Below are 18,907 nucleotides of genomic sequence, written 5' to 3'. Positions count from 1 at the left end.
TCTCCCTGTCTGTCTGCACACCTGGCTGTTGGAATCCCTGTCTCCCTGTCTGTCTGCACACCTGGCTGTTGGAATCCCTGTCTCCCTGTCTGTCTGCACATCTGGGTGCTGGAATCCCTGTCTCCCTGTCTGTCTGCACACCTGGCTGTTGGAATCCCTGTCTCCCTGTCTGTCTGCACACCTGGGTGCTGGAATCCCTGTCTCCCTGTCTGTCTGCACATCTGGGTGCTGGAATCCCTGTCTCCCTGTCTGTCTGCACACCTGGCTGTTGGAATCCCTGTCTCCCTGTCTGTCTGCACATCTGGGTGCTGGAATCCCTGTCTCCCTGTCTGTCTGCACATCTGGGTGCTGGAATCCCTGTCTCCCTGTCTGTCTGCACACCTGGCTGTTGGATTCATTGCCCTTTAGTGACTCCAGAACTCAATTTATTCCAGCAGCACCACACCCATCCAAGCCGAGTGAGCAGGGGCCACAGACTCCACTCACCACCTCCTCCACCTGATCTTCAGTTGCAGGCCCCTCTGAAGGCAGAAATCCCATTGCCTCAGAGGGGCCAGGATACCACTGGAAGGAATTTCCTTCATTTCAAATATGAAGAGTTAAAGCACTTGGATTGCATGAAATGAGAAACAAAGAGTTTTAAATGATTTATTTGATTTCTCCACATGATCACAGTTATAGTTTTACATCAATAGGGTCTGTTACTACTTACAAACAGAATGCATATTAAAATGAAAGCACTCCTTTCTTCCCCAGAGTTACAAAAGGGGTTTCGAGCCTCCCCAGAACAGAAGCTTCTTGTAAGCATAATGATTTTTGAAGTCTTTAACAGTCTGCATTCAAGACCTAATTCTAACAGTTTAATACAACTCAAAGCTGATTTAAGTTCCTAGCAGGAGATAGGCAACCTCAAAGTGACTGCAGACTTATAGTAATGCTAATTTACACACTATGTACAATTTAGAGAATTCTCTATTCCCCCTACTGGTCCCATTTTCACCACTCCCTTTTCTCTTTTCCAAATTGAATCTTGTTATTGGTTCCTCTTTTCTTTGAAATATATACACGAGAATCCATTTTTCAGGCAAGAAGTGCGATGGTATTTTACAAGGGAACAGCAAAATGCATGCTTAACTGCAGAAAACACACAGCTTCATATGGAACAGCAAGTCAACATCTAGAGATTCAGTGTTTAAATATCTGCTGACTGTCTTTCAGCTCATTTTATCAAGAAACAAGAGGCTTCTGCTGCATGCAGTACATGATGGGAAAATCATTCTACACTTTATGTTAGACTTTTTTTTTTTAGCAATACAAGACGCACATTGTATTAGGATGAACTTTGATTTTTTGCTTTTTACATTGTTTTACATTTCCTTCTTAACTTAAAAAAATAAAACCCCCAAATATATATTTGATTGTTGTCCCAGAAAAGATTTTTGTTGTTGTTGCCACACCTTCATTCTTTACGTTTCCCTTTCATTTGTTCAAATCAGCATTACTGCTTTGCCACATAGTTTAGGGGAAGAGAGAACCACGGCCATTCTGCAGTTCTGTACCAGTTAGTAATTGGCAATGGCATCTGAGAAAAAACCCTCTCCATACTACTCCTGTCTGCAGGCTGAAGAATTAATGTTAATTCGTTTTCTTAACCCCACACAATGTTAAGTGCTGGAATTCTCCTATTCTAGGCATGACCCACACTGCTCTAAGCAATTGTTGATCAAGGATGGAGTCAGAGAGGTTTTACTACAACCTTCAACAAGCAGCAAAGGTCTGGAGACTTGTGCTGACACATTTGTTTGGTTGGAGTACATAGAAACACACAATCTAAGAAACAAAACAACAAAACTAGGGGAAAAAAAAGTCAAGTCCACTGTTTCTCCTCCTTGGCTTGAAAGAACAGAGTGTCCAAATCCTGCGCTCTCACGTGACCAGTTTTGGTTTCTAACCAGCCTCCAAATGATCTGTGATTTCACACTCCCTGCACGCCCAGGGCAGGCACAGCCTCCTCCCCAGTGTCCATGGAACCATGTGGAAATGTTTCTGGGCATGCACATTTGTGACATCTCCTCAACATTTGGTTCACAAATACATTGATTGCACATGGAAAATCAGTGGGCAGGCATTAAACTGTGGCTCACTGTTTAAGCACCGAATATTTATATGTAACTCTAATTTAAATGAATGAAAGGGGTTTTTAAACATAAAGCAAATGTGGATCTGGGAGATTTGACATCTTCAGTGTTAATCAACACAGTGAGTCAGATTTTCCTCTCCACTGCTACTGCAGATTCTGCCTTTATTCCATATACAGAATTTTCCTTCCATTATGCCTCTGCATCTGAAACAAGTACAGACTGACACCCAGTGAAGAGGAGCTTTCTTACCTCTGTTTTAATTAAAAGATGCAGTTTCTCAGAGATGTTTGCACCTAAATGGTTCTTTATCTTTTCTGGAACAACCTATAAATTACAATTAGACTCTACTATTGGTACAGATGTATGAAGAAAAGTCTACATATTGAAATATGTTATCACTTTACTTCAACTAATATCAACAGTAACACTGATATATTTTGCAATTATACAATATGTAGAGTGTAGCCTCACACTAATAACATTAGATGACATGCAGACAGTTCTACTTTCCCTTATAAGAACAGTATACATTTGTTAAACTGCAAGGAACAGAGCCTCAGGGGACCCCGGCGAGCCCTCTTAAGGTAAGCCGCAGAATTTAGAATAGAATGAGTGATACAGAAAAATAATAATCACTTGTTTTCTTTTCATGGAGATCATTCCGAGGAGAAGGAGCAGAAGGGGAAAACATATTGCACACGTGTGAAACAAACGTGGACTGCTGGAAACAAAAGGCTAAACTCTAGATTGCTGTATTTGCTCTCTGTGGAGGTGAACAAAGTGCTCAGTTTGCAGTTTTGCTGGTATTGTGGTATCCATGGTGTGAAAGGGAAAAAATGACTGAACCTCTCCCATCCTCCCCACGCTAGAGATGCCATGAGCAAGCCAACAGGACAAGTCACTCTGTTGCTCCCATGTCCTCCTAATTTGGGATACTTTTATTACTGTTTGTTTTCTGTTACACAGAAAGCCGACTGGCTGGAGCTGTGATTACTTTTACCCATCTCTCACTGGAACTTTTTGCTCATCTTCTTCAAGGTTTGCTTTTAGGCTGGTACAGTTTTGCAGTTGTGATTCCTTTGTCTCTACTGTTTAGGTGTTAAGTCCTTGCAGTGGCTCAAAGTGCTGAAACTACAAAGTAGGTGCCATGGATAACTTTGTACAGGATTTCAGGATACAAATTGTAGAGAAATTTGCAAATTGTTTGGTTACAACACATAAGCAACAACAGCACAGCCTATTTTTATGTGATGTCTTGCAACTAACTGGACTATGGAAGTGAGGGTTTGAGCATAAACTCAGCCTGCTGAGTGCTGGGTGCTTCAAACTAACAAATGTGATGAGTAAAAATGGTAAAGCCACTTTGTTGCTAGCACATGGCTACATGGAATTACAGATTTTTAATTTTTTTATATATATATATAAAAACCCTATACTAAATTCTAAAACAAACCTTCAAGTTTTAGAGCACTTCCACTGGAAACACTCTGGACTAGAATTCAGCTTCGCTGGGGGTAAAAATGAGCAATTATGGTGAACAGGAACCAAAGTAGCTGAGAAGGATGGAGGTTTGCCATTTTCATGTTTGAGATGAATGTTTTTGCAGTGTTTACATGCACCTGGCGGAACTCTTCCCGTGTGCTCGTTCAATCCATATGCTTACAAAAGAAATGTGGATCATGTAAATTCACAGTTATCACAGCCTTTAAAGTGTCTAAGAACTTGTGTGACCAATGCTTGGAGGTGCTCCCCGGTATGTGGGCACCCTCCATTGCTACGGAATAATTACTGCATCTTAACGAGTTTGCTTACCTGAAATAGCAGAGCAGCTCTAATACTGATTACGTATGATATCATCGTGTTAATAAAATAAGGATTTATACAAAGCAGTATTGGACTACAACATTTAAATGCTATGTTACTTGGCACATTTAGTAATGATTGCTTAGAAATCTTAACAAGTCCAGAGGACTTTTGATGAAAAATATTGAAATGTTTGAAATTGGTTTCTAATGTTTAATGTTTTTGGTCTACTCTTTCATATGCTATTCATCTATTATACTGTCCTATCAAGTAAGTGGAATTCCTTGTAAAGTCTATATTGCTAGTTTTGTGGACTGAAAAAATTTCTTTCCAAGCACAAATGTTAACTATACAGTATATATATATATTTATATGTATATATTTATATTATATAAAGTTTACTTACGTACTTTCATCAACCATATCAGGTCTACTTTTTTTTTTTTGCCCATTGAGAATAAAAGAGCAAGAATGCAACACTTGGTTCTGTCTCACTTTTTTCCCTGTTTTTTTCCATAGGCTAGCTTTTCATTATGCGTGTAAAATTGTCCAGGGGTTTGGTGTAAAAGGTAGCTTTCCTCAGATTCAGCAAGCAGCACGTTTTCAAGGCAAGGTTGGAAATAAGAACTAACCAGATGGTGGTGAACATCTATCCAGTAGATAAGTAAAACCAGGATGGCCTGGGCTAACTGGAATTATTTTATTTAGTAACAGCAAGCCTTTAAGCTCATTAAACGGCCTAGGTAAAAACTGACGGTGTGATTTTGTTGCTTCCTGTAAGTGCCTTTGCAGCTGGGCTTAGAACTAGAGTCACGAGGAGGGTCTTTAGGCCTAGACTATGGTGCTGATGCCGCTGTGTTTGGGCTTGGTGCTGGAGGCGGCAGGCGGCGGGGGCGGCCCGTGGTGGTGCGGGCCGTGGTGCGGGGCGTGGTGCGGGGCGTGCGGCAGGTACGGGCCGTGGCCGTGCCCGTGGCCGTGCTGGTGGTACTGGTGCGGGTGCGGGTGCGGGTGCGGGGGCGGGTGGTAGTGGTGGTGGTGGTGGTAGGGCGGCGGGTTCTGGTGGCAGAACTGCGCGTGGTGCGGGTGCGGCGCTGCCGCCGCGCCCTCCGCGTGGTGCGGGGGCTGCGCGGCCGCGTGGCTCTGCGAGGGGGGCTTGCCCCTCTTGCTACCGAACAGGGACCCTAGGAGTGAGGAGGAGTTGGGCATAGTCTGGTGAGGGCGAGATGGACACTCTCGGGTTGATGTAGCTCTTCGGCGCATGTGAGGACTGCTAATGATGGACCCCTAAAAAGAAATTAATAGAAAATAAAAATTAAAAAAAAAACCTTGAAATGTTTGAAAAGGAAAAAAAAAAAAAAAAAAAAGGAAAAAAAAAAGAAGAAATTCATACTGACCCCCCCAAACTCCTCCTTTAGTGTTCACATGGGTGGATTATGTTAGAGAGTTCTAGGGAAAATTTTATCTCCACCTTCCCTAAGTGGCCAATGGGGCACTCGTGCCCTTCTTAGGGGATGTTAAGCATTAAGTGATTTTCTCTTGGTATTTTGACATCAAGAGATATGACTTCAAATTTTAAAAAATGTCATGGAAGAGTAACATGATATAAGACCTATGAGTGTGTTTTTAAAGAAAAAGTACATTTTTAAATACTGCAAAAAATACCATACTTGCTTTTTTACCAAAAAAAAAAAAAAAAAAAAAGCGCTACATTAAATGCAACCTAAATAGTTAAACATACAGCAGCAAATGTTACAGTTACAGCTCAGATTTTAAAATGGTATTGAAGTCTTTATTTATAGCAGTTTTCCACTACCATCCATGACAGTGCTGCTTCTCAGGCCTACCTCTGCATTTTGTGTTAAAAGGAACCATACCATTTTTGTCACCAAGATTTCTATGTGCTTGTATTATTCTGACCTATGGTCCAACATTCTCTATTATTTAGCCTGGAATTTAGTTGCTGAAGTTTGGGGTTTGTATTTTTAAAGAGTTACGGGACACAACAGTACTTAGGCAAAGTGTGCTAGATTTAAACTGTAATCTACCTAAAGCAAACACCAAAAAAAGAAAAAAGAGGAAAAAAAAGAAAAAATCTGCAAGCTGAATTCAGAGACATGAACAGTATATATAAATGGTTTGAAGATGAATGAAATCTCATGAAATCCACATTGAATTCACCTATCTGAATATTTTTTTTATCCTCCCATGCCCTATCTGTGCAATTCCATGGTGTCATGACTGCATACATTTAGCAATTGAACTTGAAAATAAGCAATGGGGATGGTTGAGCATGACAGTCAATAGTAGTAGCTAAATACCAAACAGCAAGAACAGTGTACTTGGTAACAAAGAGCAAGTGGGCTTTTAAGCTGGGACCAGACTGAAATGGTGGCAAAAGGACACATCATATCCATTTAACCATGCTTGCAGGAACAAAGGGAACAAGGTTAGCTCAAACCAAAAATGGCATTGCTCTAAAACAAGCTGTCAGTGCTTTGGAAGCTGGAAGAATACAGAGTGAATAGCCTAGGCATGCATTTTATTCGTGGCAGGCAGGTTATATATATATATATATATATATGTTAGAAGAAAAAAGAGCAAAAAAATATGTATGTATATAAAAGAAAGGTTTGAAATGCACATCATCACATCCAGCTAGACATCAGGAACTTCCTACTTACTTCCATATTGCTGTCTAGCGATCCTGCACTGCTGCGTCGCCCACGCTTGCCTGCCCAGGACATGCAACAGCAGAGATTAGAGACTGCGACACGACCGGCGCCAAGAGCTGCGGCCCCACAGCCCCACAGCTTTAGGGCCAGCAGGGACAGCAACTCCCTGCACCTGCCTGGGTTTCTAGGGGTTCAGCGGTAATTTGGAGGGGGGATGTTGTCTTTGGGAATCGGCTCAACGAGCGGGGTGTGATTTTTTCGGTAATTTGCACAATTCTTGAAGTAGGTGTGTTTGGGTTTAGTGCTGCGGTTGTGATGCTGAGCAGCAACGATTTTAAAGGGTTTGGTTTCCTGGAATCTAATTGGCCGTGAAGGTTTTTTTTCTTTAAACACTGAGATATAGTTGTGGGGTGGCATTAACTTAAATGCAAAATTTAACGTTGAAATATTCTGAACTTCAGTGTGGGGCACCGTGAGGGGCATCGGTTTTATCACTTCATCAGTGTTATCATTTTATTGAATTTCAATTTTATCATTTGAATTTCAGCTTTGAACCTCAGTGGATTTCATACAATCTTCTTTCATGAGGTTTAAAAAAAAACTAAACTTAATTTTTGATCAGTAAATCCAGAATCTGTCTTGACATTATGGCTAGATTTTGTTTGTTTAGCTGTGCAGTGCTGTATCATTAAGCATGTTGGATTTGTACTCCAACAGTCTCAAATTGCAAAGACATTTGCCTAAACCCACACGTGAAACTCCAGACTGTTTGCCTAAAGAGCCAGAAGACCTCAGTGACTGTATAGGACACAGGATCCCAGATTTTCTTTCTCAATTCACAGCAGAGAAAATAGCATCTGGCTGCAGTGGAAATAGAGATTTTTAGAAGATAGCATGTGGAGCTTTGCCTTGCAAAGTTTCAGAATACTTTCCTGGCAGGGTGTAGAAACAAAGCTGAGCTTTGAGGAGCCCTCCTGGTGCTCAGAGCTTCCCTAAAATCTGCATGGCTTTAGAAACCATAGCTTTCTCAGCACTCTCTCCTTGCTTTCGTGCAAGGCCAAATATCAATTTCCACCCTGCACTGGCATACTGCTGTCTTCAGAATCTTCTACTCTGAGAGGTGGTTTTGGGGGAGAATGTGAGGATTTCGCCATCACTGAACCAATTAATGACGTACCCTCCTCACAGACCCCAAAAGCATCTGGGATCAGAACTAGGGAGCGCTGGAACTGCTCACAGGGCAATTCAGGCTACCCAAAGCATCAGGATGATCAAAAACTACCACCTGCTGGATTTAGAAGTATAACGTTGACCTGGTTGGTCACAGGACACTGCCCTGAAACAAGTTTCTCTTAAGAGCTACAGTTCCAGGCTACTGGAACATTTTCCCCTCTTACAAAGAGTTGCTCCCCACTACTACCCCCTCTGCAGTGACATTAAATTGAGAGGAAGGTGTTTGTGGTCAAGGTGTTGGGTTTGACTAGTGAAATTCATTGGGATTTGCAACAATTCCCCTGGATAGGCTCTTTGTCAAAAGCTCACTGCTTCATCTCCTGCTGCAGTTTTAGCCTCAGCCAAACCAGAGCTGTACTATCTTATGAGCCCCCCCAAGAAAAACTGGGTTTGTTCATGCCTTATTTTGACTCCTAGTCAGGCTTTGATATTTTTCTGCTCTGATAACAGGATTAGTACTGATTAACACTCCAACCACTCTTGCTTGCTGATGCAAACACACTGCGGCAGCCACCTCGGAACTTAGCAGTCAGGGTTGCAAATAAGACTGAGAGCTGACACGGGGCATTAAACGTGGCCAAAAACGAAGGAAAACACAACAATCCAATGCCTTTTGCATATGGCAGGAGTCACAATCTGATCAAATAACCATGGACACAGTAAATACAGACAGAGAGCGACAGATGGATTTTTGCTCAGAATAACTCCAGGGCAAAGTAGTACTTGCAAAGCCAAGAACAAACAGAAAAATCCTACTTAAAATGCCTGTAATTTCCCTCAGATAGGCACTATTGCTGTACAGAAGCTTTGTTCATTTTCTTAAAAACAAACTGAACCCTATTCTGTGCTGACATGCAGTGTGGTGGGTTTACTCAGTAAACCCCCTGGAGCATCCCCCCTGCCAATGTGTGTTTATTCCAGACTGTTCCCTGGTCTTTGGGATAGTGTCTCATCCCAGAAATGCCACCCTGGAGCTCCAGCTTTTACATGCATCTCAGGGAAATGGTGACTCTCAACTAGAATTGCATCTAAGCATGTACTGGCAGGATAATTAGCAGCTGTGGAACAAAGCAAGGTGGTATTTATCAAATCTGAAAATTAGTTTTACTTAATATATTATGCTTACTTTATTTTTTTAAGGCTGTTAGACTGGATTTTAATTTATAAAATTAATTTTCAATTAATTTAACCTCATCTGTTAGATATGAATATTCATTGTAAGAAATATCTTGAACTTACACAAATGTATGTCCCATATATGAACATGCATTATATGGGGCCAAGAATATTTCAAATTTTTAGTAGAAATATGAAGTTATTACAACATTTTTACAAACTTAACCATGCCAAAAGAATATTGAGCTTCATTAATAAAAGCCATTGCACCTTGCAGAACGGATGTGTGCTGTGCAGGACACATCACAGGATGTGTGCTGATCTTGCAGCTCAGGCTGCAGATCAGCTCAGTACATGGAAATATTTCTCACTGCTGCTCTGTAGTTCTTGAAACTCTTCTGGGCCAGTGAGATAATTGATAGCTAAACACTGTGTTATGATTTGGCTTCTTGTGACTTGGGGAAAAAAGCTTGGAAAAAAGTTTTAAGTTAAATTACTCTCTCCAATCATTAGAGAGACCAAGGGGAAAGTATTCTTTGTCACATTTTCATCTTGTTTCTGTGTGAAACAGGTGCAATCTTAAGATCTCACACTGAAACAGAATTGTTTTAATCCTGGAAATACTTTTTGTTTTGGTTTGGTTTTGAAGTAATCTTTTTTGGTCTGTGGCTGTTTTAGACAAGCCCAGCTGTCAGTAATAGGAACCTCTGTACCCCCCTCACTTGGGCAGTACTACCTGGCTGTGCCAATTGTGGAATACTGGAGCAAACAAGAAAACTGCAATTTTTAAACCAGTTCACTGGGTAAATATTATTCCCACCTTACAGGTTAGGGATGTGGGAATAAAGTTTGAATTCCACTGTAAACTTGATGTAAAAGCACTGGGCCCCCCATCGACTCAAAGTGGCTGGAATTCAAACCAAAGAACATAAAATCAGTCCAATGGGACTGCTTCTGGGAAAACAGAATGGGAAACACAACCAGTCCAACCCTTCCTGCTCTGCTTTAGTGACCAAATTATTCTTCCTGTGGAACAGTGGCCATGAGGGGACATCACACTTTTCCCATCTTTCTGTAAACTCATAAAGCTCAGCTTTAGATGCATTAAAATTTGCCTGGCTTCTAATATTTTTATATAAATTAAGAATTTCAAAGTCTGGAACAAATAAATTCAGTTCTTCCTTGACTATAGCTCAAGAATGTGCAATAAAAATGATACATTTCTCTTCAGAGAAAAATAAAGCCCTAAATATTTTTGACATATTCACATCTTGGAACACTTGGATGCCACACGGTGTTTTATATTCCACGGAAAGAACTGTCAATGCACAAGGAACAACAGCATCTCTCAAATGAAGAGATCCTCAGCACACCTTCCCACAGCTGGGAGTTGAGCTGTTGTGGCCAAGACATGGAACCACTCAGGAAAGGGTTCCTGATGGACAAATCCTGCTTTTCTGTGCATTCCCAGCTTAGGAGGCAGAATCAGTCAGGGTATCAGCATTTGTTAGATCTCAGAAGCTTCTGAATCAGCACTCAGAGAAATTTAGTCACTTTCCACAGCCTCCATTTACTGGGATGTCTGGGGAACAGCAATGGATTGTTTTCCTACATAGTTCTGTCATGTACCTGTGCAGCCAAATGCTGTTCAGTCACATTTCCCTTCACTGAATAAACAGTTAGAATTTTGAGTTTGCAATGTTCACTGGACATTTACCTGCCTTCCTGCATAAATATGCAAACAGGCCATTTTCTCATGTTTGTCAGATTTATTTCTGATTCAATGTAGAAAGGGTCTCTCTAAAAATCCACTTTCCTGCAGGCCCACACACTCCTGTTCCTCCTCCTTGTTCACCCTATGTTTCGTCCACAAAAGCATTTGAGGCAACTTAACTCAGGCCTGTTTTAGAGAAGCAATTTAATACGGGATAATCACTGAGGTGCAGTATCTTCCTAACTGAAAGATATTCCTTTGCTTTTCTATGGATCACCTCTCCCACATTAAAAATAAAATTAGCCTCACATGCAAGCTATTCCCTGAGAGAAGGCAGGAATTATTTGGATCATCTCCCTGAAGTCACTCCACCAAATAACAAAGCAAATAACAGGTTGGTCATTTCTCAAGTCAGTTGCACTGCACAAGACCAAACAGAAGCTCTCCATAATTCTCAGCTATTTCAAGGTAAAATTAAGTTTAGTTGGGTTTAACAAACTCATTGATAAACCCTGCAGTCTGTGAGTGATTTCTATTTTTTTGTAATGGAAAAAGGTTATTTTCAGTAGTAAGCATGCCAATTATAGGCATGCCCTGTGAAATGTGTTTGTGATTACAAATGCTGGTTTGTTGAATTAAACCCATAATATGAATTCAAATACATGGCAGTGTTTGAAAGAGAGGGATGAGTAATTCTGATGGAATGAAAAAATTAATCAGAAATCACATTTAGGGGTGCAGATACCCACTGAACTCACATATTAACAATATGGTAGTTCTCATTCTAATGAAATAAAACCAAAACAACAGAAAAGGATGATGAAGTAACCTCAGATCTGAGAGATAATAGTGTTGAAGACTAGGGCTTGATCTAAAATCCACTGGAGCCAAGCAAGCACCAATATTCAACTTCAGCCTGATTTTGGATCAAGGGCCTAAGTCTTTTTAATGAAGCACATGGAGATGTGAGTATGAAAGCCTAAACAGAGAAGAAAAGAATTGAAAGAGCTCACTCTCTACATATTTGTATGCACATACATATACCCACAAAACACAGGCTATCATTTCAGTTTACAACAGTTTTATTTATTGCAGCATAGCTAAAATCTCTTTAGTTAAAAAAAAAATAAATTAGGTAAGTAGTGTCTACTACCAAAGATATACAGAATATTGAAATTATGACTACACTGTACATCATCACTGCAATTGAAAGAACAAAGCAGAGTATGCCACACAGCCTATGAACTAAAAACCAAAGAATTAAAAAAAAAATCTGAGTTGGTACTATCTCTGGAAGTACTTTCTGAATAGAGGACATGGAGTTCAGGTAGTAGTTCTTGTCAGAAACAGGAATCTTTAACACTGGAAGATTACACGGCTATGCCAGGTGTGGGGCAAACCATCAAATAAAAACATGCCCAACTTCCCCTGGCTTGCTTTGGCTAAAAAATCACACCACCACTGCTTTCCAGTCTTTAATCAGTTAATAAAACTTAAGACACATCAGTGGCTTTGTGGGTTATATCAGCATTTTTGTCCACTAGGGCTTCTTTGTTCTATTGCCAAGAGTACTTCACAACAACCTCTTTTTGCAAGAATTAGGAACTGTGTCTGAGTTACAGAACAAGAAAAGAGCATCAGGGGCACACTGATGTTACACAGCTCCAGGGAGAATGTAGTAGGGCTTCACTCAATTTCATTCATCCAGGTGGTAACACAGGTACACTCGAGCACAGAATACACAAACGCTCCTTACACAGAGACCAGGAGCTTTCCTTCCCTTTCTAGGCCTACTCTATGACGGGGGAAAAGCAAAGGAGATGAAAAAAAAAGAAAGGAAAACTAAGTGAATTACTCCTAGCACAAGTCAGTCACTTCTGTTTTATTAAAAACTTACAATTTTTCCTCTGTCTTCACTGTCCTTTAAAAGTTTCGATAGCAACCTACAACGGCTTAAATGCTTTCAAACAGTGGCCGCTTAACAGAACAAAGGTAAAAAAACAAAAAACCAAACCGAACAGAAATTAACCGCGAGCCGGGGGCGGGGGAACACGGAGCTGCTCGGCAGTGTGAGATTCCACCAGTGCTATTTGTGGAGGCCCAGAGGGAGCTGGGCTGGGTGGGCACGGTGGAGGCAGCTCTGCGAGCAGAGGCAGGGAGCAGAGGCAGCGCTTACCTGCTTCGGACAGGTCCCGCAGGGAGGAGCTGAGCGCGCTCCGCTTCAGCCCCTCGCCCCCGGCGTAGCTGTCGTCCAGGCACGCCCGGGGCAGGGTCCCGTTGCCGGAGTCCTTCTTCAGGCTGGAGCACTGCGACATGCTGGGACGCACCACCCCCTTCTGCTTCTCCAGCTCGGCTGCAACACACACGGCGGTTCTTACACTGGTGTTTGTGGGGACAAAACAACCCAGAACATCCCTGTGTCTGCAGGGAGCTTCACCCCTCTACCCACAGCTGGATGTGCAGCAGGGCCTCTTTTGGGAAAATGGGACGAAATTTCATCTTCAGATACTCACGGGACTACCAGCAAAATAGATCAGTTTAGACATGACTTCCTTACTGACTACAGGAATTGCAACACGGAAATGAAGACAAATGCAATGAGGCTTATTGGAAGGGCTGTCACCGGGAATTTCAGTGTGAGGCAAATCGCCCCTAAAATTCCTGCTGTAATTTGTGATACAAATCACAGATCTGTCTCTCCTCTGTCCACATTACCCCTAAAATTCTTACTGGAATTTACAGTACAAATCACAGATCCATCTTTCCTCTGTCCACATTATCCCTAAAAATTCTTGCAGTAATTTATACTACAAATCACAGACCCAGCTCTCCTCTGTCCATTGTTATTTGCAGCTTGTCCAAGATAAATTCCCCTGCAGCTGCACTGCAGTAAATAGGAGTCAATGAACTCAGCTGGGGCTTAAGGCATTATTGGCTTTTTCCTCCTTCTCGAGGCAAAGTGACAGAAAAACCCACATTATTTTGAACTTTTAAAGAGTTCTAATGTGTTATACACTTATTCAGAATTTTCTTATTTTGATTAGCTGGAAAATGCTCCATTATATGTACCTTTGTACTTACACTCTATTCTGTGCTTTTCCATTTCTTGAACTTCTGCAATTGATTCCCTCAAATCATCTGTAAACTTCTTCCTGTCCTGAGGATTTGGTGCATTGAAATTTATGAGTACTTTGATATCTGCTCCTGGAACAGCTGACGTGAGCCGAATGCCATTGGGATAATCTGGAAGAAAAAGGCAAGAAAAACTAAGCTCTGATTATTACAATTACTTTTCTTTTAATAAAAATACCCACCAAAACTGAAAGCTTTTAGTAATATTACCACAGAGGATACAAAGTCAGAGAAATGGAAGTCTGACAGCACAAAATTAGAATAAAAATCCCTAAGGTACGTTGGAACAGCTTAACTGTCAAATACTGAACAAATATTGAGAGATATCTTTATGTAGCTGCTACCCTTAAGGTACAATATGCAATATATAGCAAAAACAGCAGGGGGAAAAAAAGCAAAAAGCTAAGGGGATGATTTTTCTTTCATGGAACAGATCCCATGACCTACCTTACCCACTTGTGACCAAAGTTTTGCTGAGTGTAAAGGCTACTTGAAGACATTTCAAATGCTACAAATTGTCTTTTACTTTTAACTCACCATTTGCAGGAAGACAAACACACAAACAAGTACAGGTTTAGTATTTTCTATTGGATTGCGCTCCCTGTACATCCTACTTTCCTTTTTTTCTTTTAAATAAAAGTAAAAGTATCTGCGAAATCCCATACTGAAGAAGTAAAAGGGCTGATTTGGTTTTTTCACCCTTCTTTTGACCCATATTATGGACTTTTAATAATAAAAGGCAGATTTTTCAGGAAACTATCTTTGCCTCTTTTCCAGGTGTACTTCTGAGATTTTAACAGCTGGTCAAAAATATCTCCTGGTTGAGACAGAACGTTCATTTACAGAAACATACTCAGAATGAAAGTATGTTCTGCTGTAGAAAACAAATCAGTCTTTGCTTGAAGCACAGATCTGGAGCAATGGAGTGTCAGCAAACCTCAACGTGTGCATTTTAACACCGTGGTTTTTTTACTCAGCTGCCTTCCCCTCTTGGTTTGCTACAGCTCTCAAATATTTACCTCAGTATTTGAGCCCAAGCTCAAGGGCTGCCATGTACTGAAACCTCCCTCCCTCCCTCAAGAGCCAGTGGATGAAGAGAGGCACTCCCCTCCCTCAAAGCCAGGAGGTTTCAACAGGACTTCAACTATTGAGAAACCAGTGCATGTGCTTGGCTTTTTTAGGGTACCTTCACTTTGGCTTTTTTAGGTACCTTCACTCCCAGATCAAAGCTGCAACTAAAAGTGAAGCAAATCCATTTACAATCCTCAGGGAAAACAGAGTGACTGCCCTGAGGCTCAAAGGGTCCTGAGGGGAAGGAGGGAGAAAGGATTTGGGAGTTTGGCCGGGATTTGCTGTCAACACCTCACACAGAAGAACAGCCAAAAGGTCCCAGTGCTGGGCAGGCTCAGGTGGGATGTTGGGATCATTGGCACAGGGAATGCAGCAAACAGCTCTGCACCACTCCAGGGGAAAGAATAAAAATGTTTACAAAACCAAACAAGGAAACCTGGCAACCCCAAAGTCACTGGGGCTGCCCCCACATATGAGCCAAGAAGGAATTTCCACATAACAAACACATATATTTTACTTCTCTGCACTGTATTGATCAAGTGTCAGGAAATGCTCACATCAGTATTTCTTGGTTTCAGTCACACTCTCTCCTAAGTGATCTGCTCCCCCTCTATATTTTGTTAGTGATTTTGACTGAGAATGGAAAATATACGTCCTGTATGGCCTATTTATTTACTAGAGATATGTGACATTGTTTTCCCTTTGCAGCTCATTCATTCCTGAACATAACTGACTTCTATCATTAAAAGTCAATTTTTCTATCACCAGTGCCAGTAATTTGTTCAACCTCACCAGCAGCCAAACCAATATTTTGTTGCTTCTGCTTTAGCAACACTGACTTTTATTCCCTTGAAACCAGGGAACAGCTGCTCCACACAGAGTTACTGATGGCCCTGGACAAAACAGCCCAAAGCTTGCTGGGGACAGGGGAAACCCACAATATTGAATTTTACAAATCAAAGGGGACAAATACTTCTCTTTCCCAACTGGAAAACTGTGCATCCCACCTGAGAGGCACCAATATTAGAGTAGCCTATTCACTGATTCACTGCAGTGAATTCAACTAAGAAGCCCTCCTGAAGTGCCTCAGTTAAAATGCCTCCAGTTCACTGGGAGGAGTCCAATCCTTTACTTCTTATTTCACTATAGATATTTTTAAATTTATTTGATTAGTGTTTTTACTTAGCATGCTTTATTTTAAAATATATTTTATTTAACACGGCACCAGAGAATTATAAATCCTTCTATTTTTAGTAGAATTCAGGATAGACATATTTGGCCTTCCCCTCCAAAACTGAATTTTATATCATATAATGTGCTCAGAAGAGAGAGAGAATGCATGTGTAAGCACAGAAATAATCTGTGGGCTACAGAGCTGCTGTGAGCTCTGCAAAACCTTCCCTCTGGAATCTCCAGAGGCTTGCAGTAACAGCAATGGATTTTTAGGGAGCACATTCTTAAGGACAAGGCAAAACTAAGAACCTTCCATGACAGAAAAGCACAGCTCACACTGGGCTGTACCCAATTTATCAGGGGGTGAAGGCTTGGTCACAAACATGAATTCAGTCAGGCTGTCTCCCTGTGTACCATACCAACAGCCAACAACTCTGCTCTGCTGTCACTACTGATGCTGTATTTGGGCTTAGAAACAGGATTTTAGCAAATTATTTGGGTTTTTGTCTGCTAAGAAGCACTAAAGATAAAAATAATATTGGACTGATGCAGATTGTAAGAGAAATAAACAAAAGGTGTCAGAAAATGAAAGTCTATGCTTTGTGTTTAAATTTGAGGTAGCATACATTATCTAGGCAACGTTAAGCCATAAATCAGGAAAAATAAATTAAATAGTGTTTTGAATTACAGATATCATTATAAGAGTCCTTATTTATTGCCACTCAGTTCCAGTGAATGGTACCACTGACTTAGCAACACGTGTTTTTTTTTTTCTTGGCAATCCTTTTATTCTTTACAAGTAATCACAAACACATTTGGGGAGATTTGGCTTCGGACTACAACCAAAAAGCTCTGTTTTATAAACTGACAGCATCTTGTTTTAAACTTTAGAACAAAGTTAAATCCAGAGCAATTTTATTCCTAAACTCAGGATCAAGTCCTGTCCATCCCTTTCACTTACACCATTTTTGTTTTATTTAGGAACAAAGTGGTCCTCTAAAAAGAGAGGAAATACTTACACTGGTTCTCAAAGAGAAGAACTTGCATTCCATAGAGGGAAAAGGACTGTCGAAAACTGTATGTAACAGAGTTCTTCTTCTTCTGAAAAATCTTGGTCACCTGAAAGGTATCAGATAAACAAAGTGAAATACTCGTTCTACCAAATGTGTATGTGGAAAATTATTGCTCTGAAGAATTAGCAAAAGAGAAAACATTTTATTTAAAAGAAAGTTATAAATCTGTCAGAAAAAATGCACTTGTTATTTTTTTCCTTTTTTTTTTAATACAACTGCTGTATTTAATCTCTTGCTACTGAAAAAAAACAAAGCCCTGCAGCATCATCTCTCTAAAGCAGAAGAGCTAACATTTTATCCAGACACAAAGCCTTCGTGTTTTCTTTCCTCCAGAACTCTACTTCTTGAAATTCCAAAACCAAAAATAACTATGCATCCTTTCTGTGCTAGCAAAAAATGAAAATACATTTAAGTTATTCTTAAACCCCCCAAATTTAGGTCTGTAGGTATGCAAAAAACTACATAGTAAATTTGTGTAGATGAGATGTGCCTTTTTCCTAACAAAATATCAAATATTTGGTGTAGTTCTCAGTTTTCAGGTAACAGCCAAGTGCATTCCAAATGGAATGCAACAAATTTTCCTATTTTTAAGAGTAACTCAACCAAATAATTCCAAGCTGTCCTGAGTTCTGTGTGTCTGCTTTTCAAAAGACTGGGTCAAGTTAAAGTCTGTGAAAATAAACGCACACTAAAAAGTAAAGTCAACAGTAAAAATCTATTTCAACAGGTCCTATTCCTATTTCAGTGCACCAACAGACCTGGTTCATAGAACATCTAGGGAACACAAAGTAGGACGTAATTTTGGTTTTCCACAGGTACCTTGAATTCATTATTCATGGAAAAAATAATGTTTTTGTTTATCCTTTGGGACAATGGGTGAACGGTAGGTGAGGTTCTTTTCTCTATAGTAAAAGCTACTGCATCAAATACCTTCTTGCAGAGTGCAGCCATTAAGTTTAATGTAAGCCATTCAGTTTAAAAGCAAATTATACAGAACTTTCAAAATTAGGATACAAATCTCTTAATCACCCCAGGATTGTTGGAATACAGGACAACAGATATTTATTTTTAGGAATGTTCATGTACTTAATTGCCAGTGATTTCATGGAGATAGTATTTCTGAGTACCTCATTCTCTCTGCCTGGAAATACATACCACGAGAAGATCATTAAATAAAAATATTTCTCGTTGGTGCAATCCAAGCTTCTGAGGTTTATTTGGATCTGGAACTTCAAACAGCCTACAGTAGCAAACAAGCCTCCGGTGGGGGAGAGAGAGCACCTGCAATAATACAAAAATTCATGGTTCATATAACAGCTTCTAGCCAAGAAAGAGCATTTTTTATACATAAAATCTTTTTTCTTTAACACTTCAAATATTTTTATGTGGAAGCCCATTAGACCTTTTCATCAAAGGAACAACAACAGCAACATGAATTTATGCCACAAACTTGCAGGACATTCAAACTTCATAAAAGTTCCTTCCACTTTTTATTATCATTTTTATTATTATTAGACCATTTTTATTATCATTCAAATAAAGGATGTAAAGCAAGTTTAGCTTTTGTGAAATGGCGTAAGTTACTTTTTGTCAGCCACCAAGTTAATTCAATTTGTTCATTCCCTAATACCAAGAAAATGGTGACATCAGGACAAAGCAAATGCATTTTCAATCTGTCTTATTTTCTCAAGCCAGCAAGAAAACCAAGACTGAGTTTCCATTTTCTTATTGGAAATGTCTGCTGAAGGCATCTCTGAAGCTGACGAGTGAGACTTAATT

General features: G+C 40.3%; 1 protein-coding gene across 16 annotated transcripts in view; it reads right to left on the bottom strand.

The window, feature by feature from the left end:
- Positions 1-634: 634 nt before the first annotated feature.
- The window catches only part of IQSEC1 (IQ motif and Sec7 domain ArfGEF 1), a 280,971-nt gene continuing 262,698 nt past the window's right edge, over positions 635-18,907 (bottom strand). For 9 of the 16 annotated variants that reach the window (XM_068201458.1, XM_068201461.1, XM_068201462.1 and 6 more), the window contains 6 exons: positions 18,284-18,409; positions 17,075-17,174; positions 13,749-13,922; positions 12,856-13,032; positions 6,626-6,675; positions 635-5,228 (listed from right to left, as the gene is read on the bottom strand). In XM_068201458.1, the coding sequence (XP_068057559.1) occupies positions 4,776-5,228; positions 6,626-6,675; positions 12,856-13,032; positions 13,749-13,922; positions 17,075-17,174; positions 18,284-18,409 (1,080 nt within the window). In that variant the 3' untranslated portion in view covers positions 635-4,775. Of the gene's footprint in view, positions 5,229-6,625; positions 6,676-11,743; positions 12,657-12,855; positions 13,033-13,748; positions 13,923-17,074; positions 17,175-18,283; positions 18,410-18,907 lie in introns of those variants that run through there. The other 7 variants (XM_068201459.1, XM_068201468.1, XM_068201470.1 and 4 more) reach the window with 6 other exon arrangements.

Source organism: Anomalospiza imberbis, chromosome 11, assembly GCF_031753505.1.
Source record: "Anomalospiza imberbis isolate Cuckoo-Finch-1a 21T00152 chromosome 11, ASM3175350v1, whole genome shotgun sequence".
NCBI classification, from domain to species: Eukaryota; Metazoa; Chordata; class Aves; order Passeriformes; family Viduidae; genus Anomalospiza; species Anomalospiza imberbis.
The sequence above is the reverse complement of the archived record's forward strand: the minus strand, read 5'-3'. Positions and strand labels throughout refer to the sequence as shown.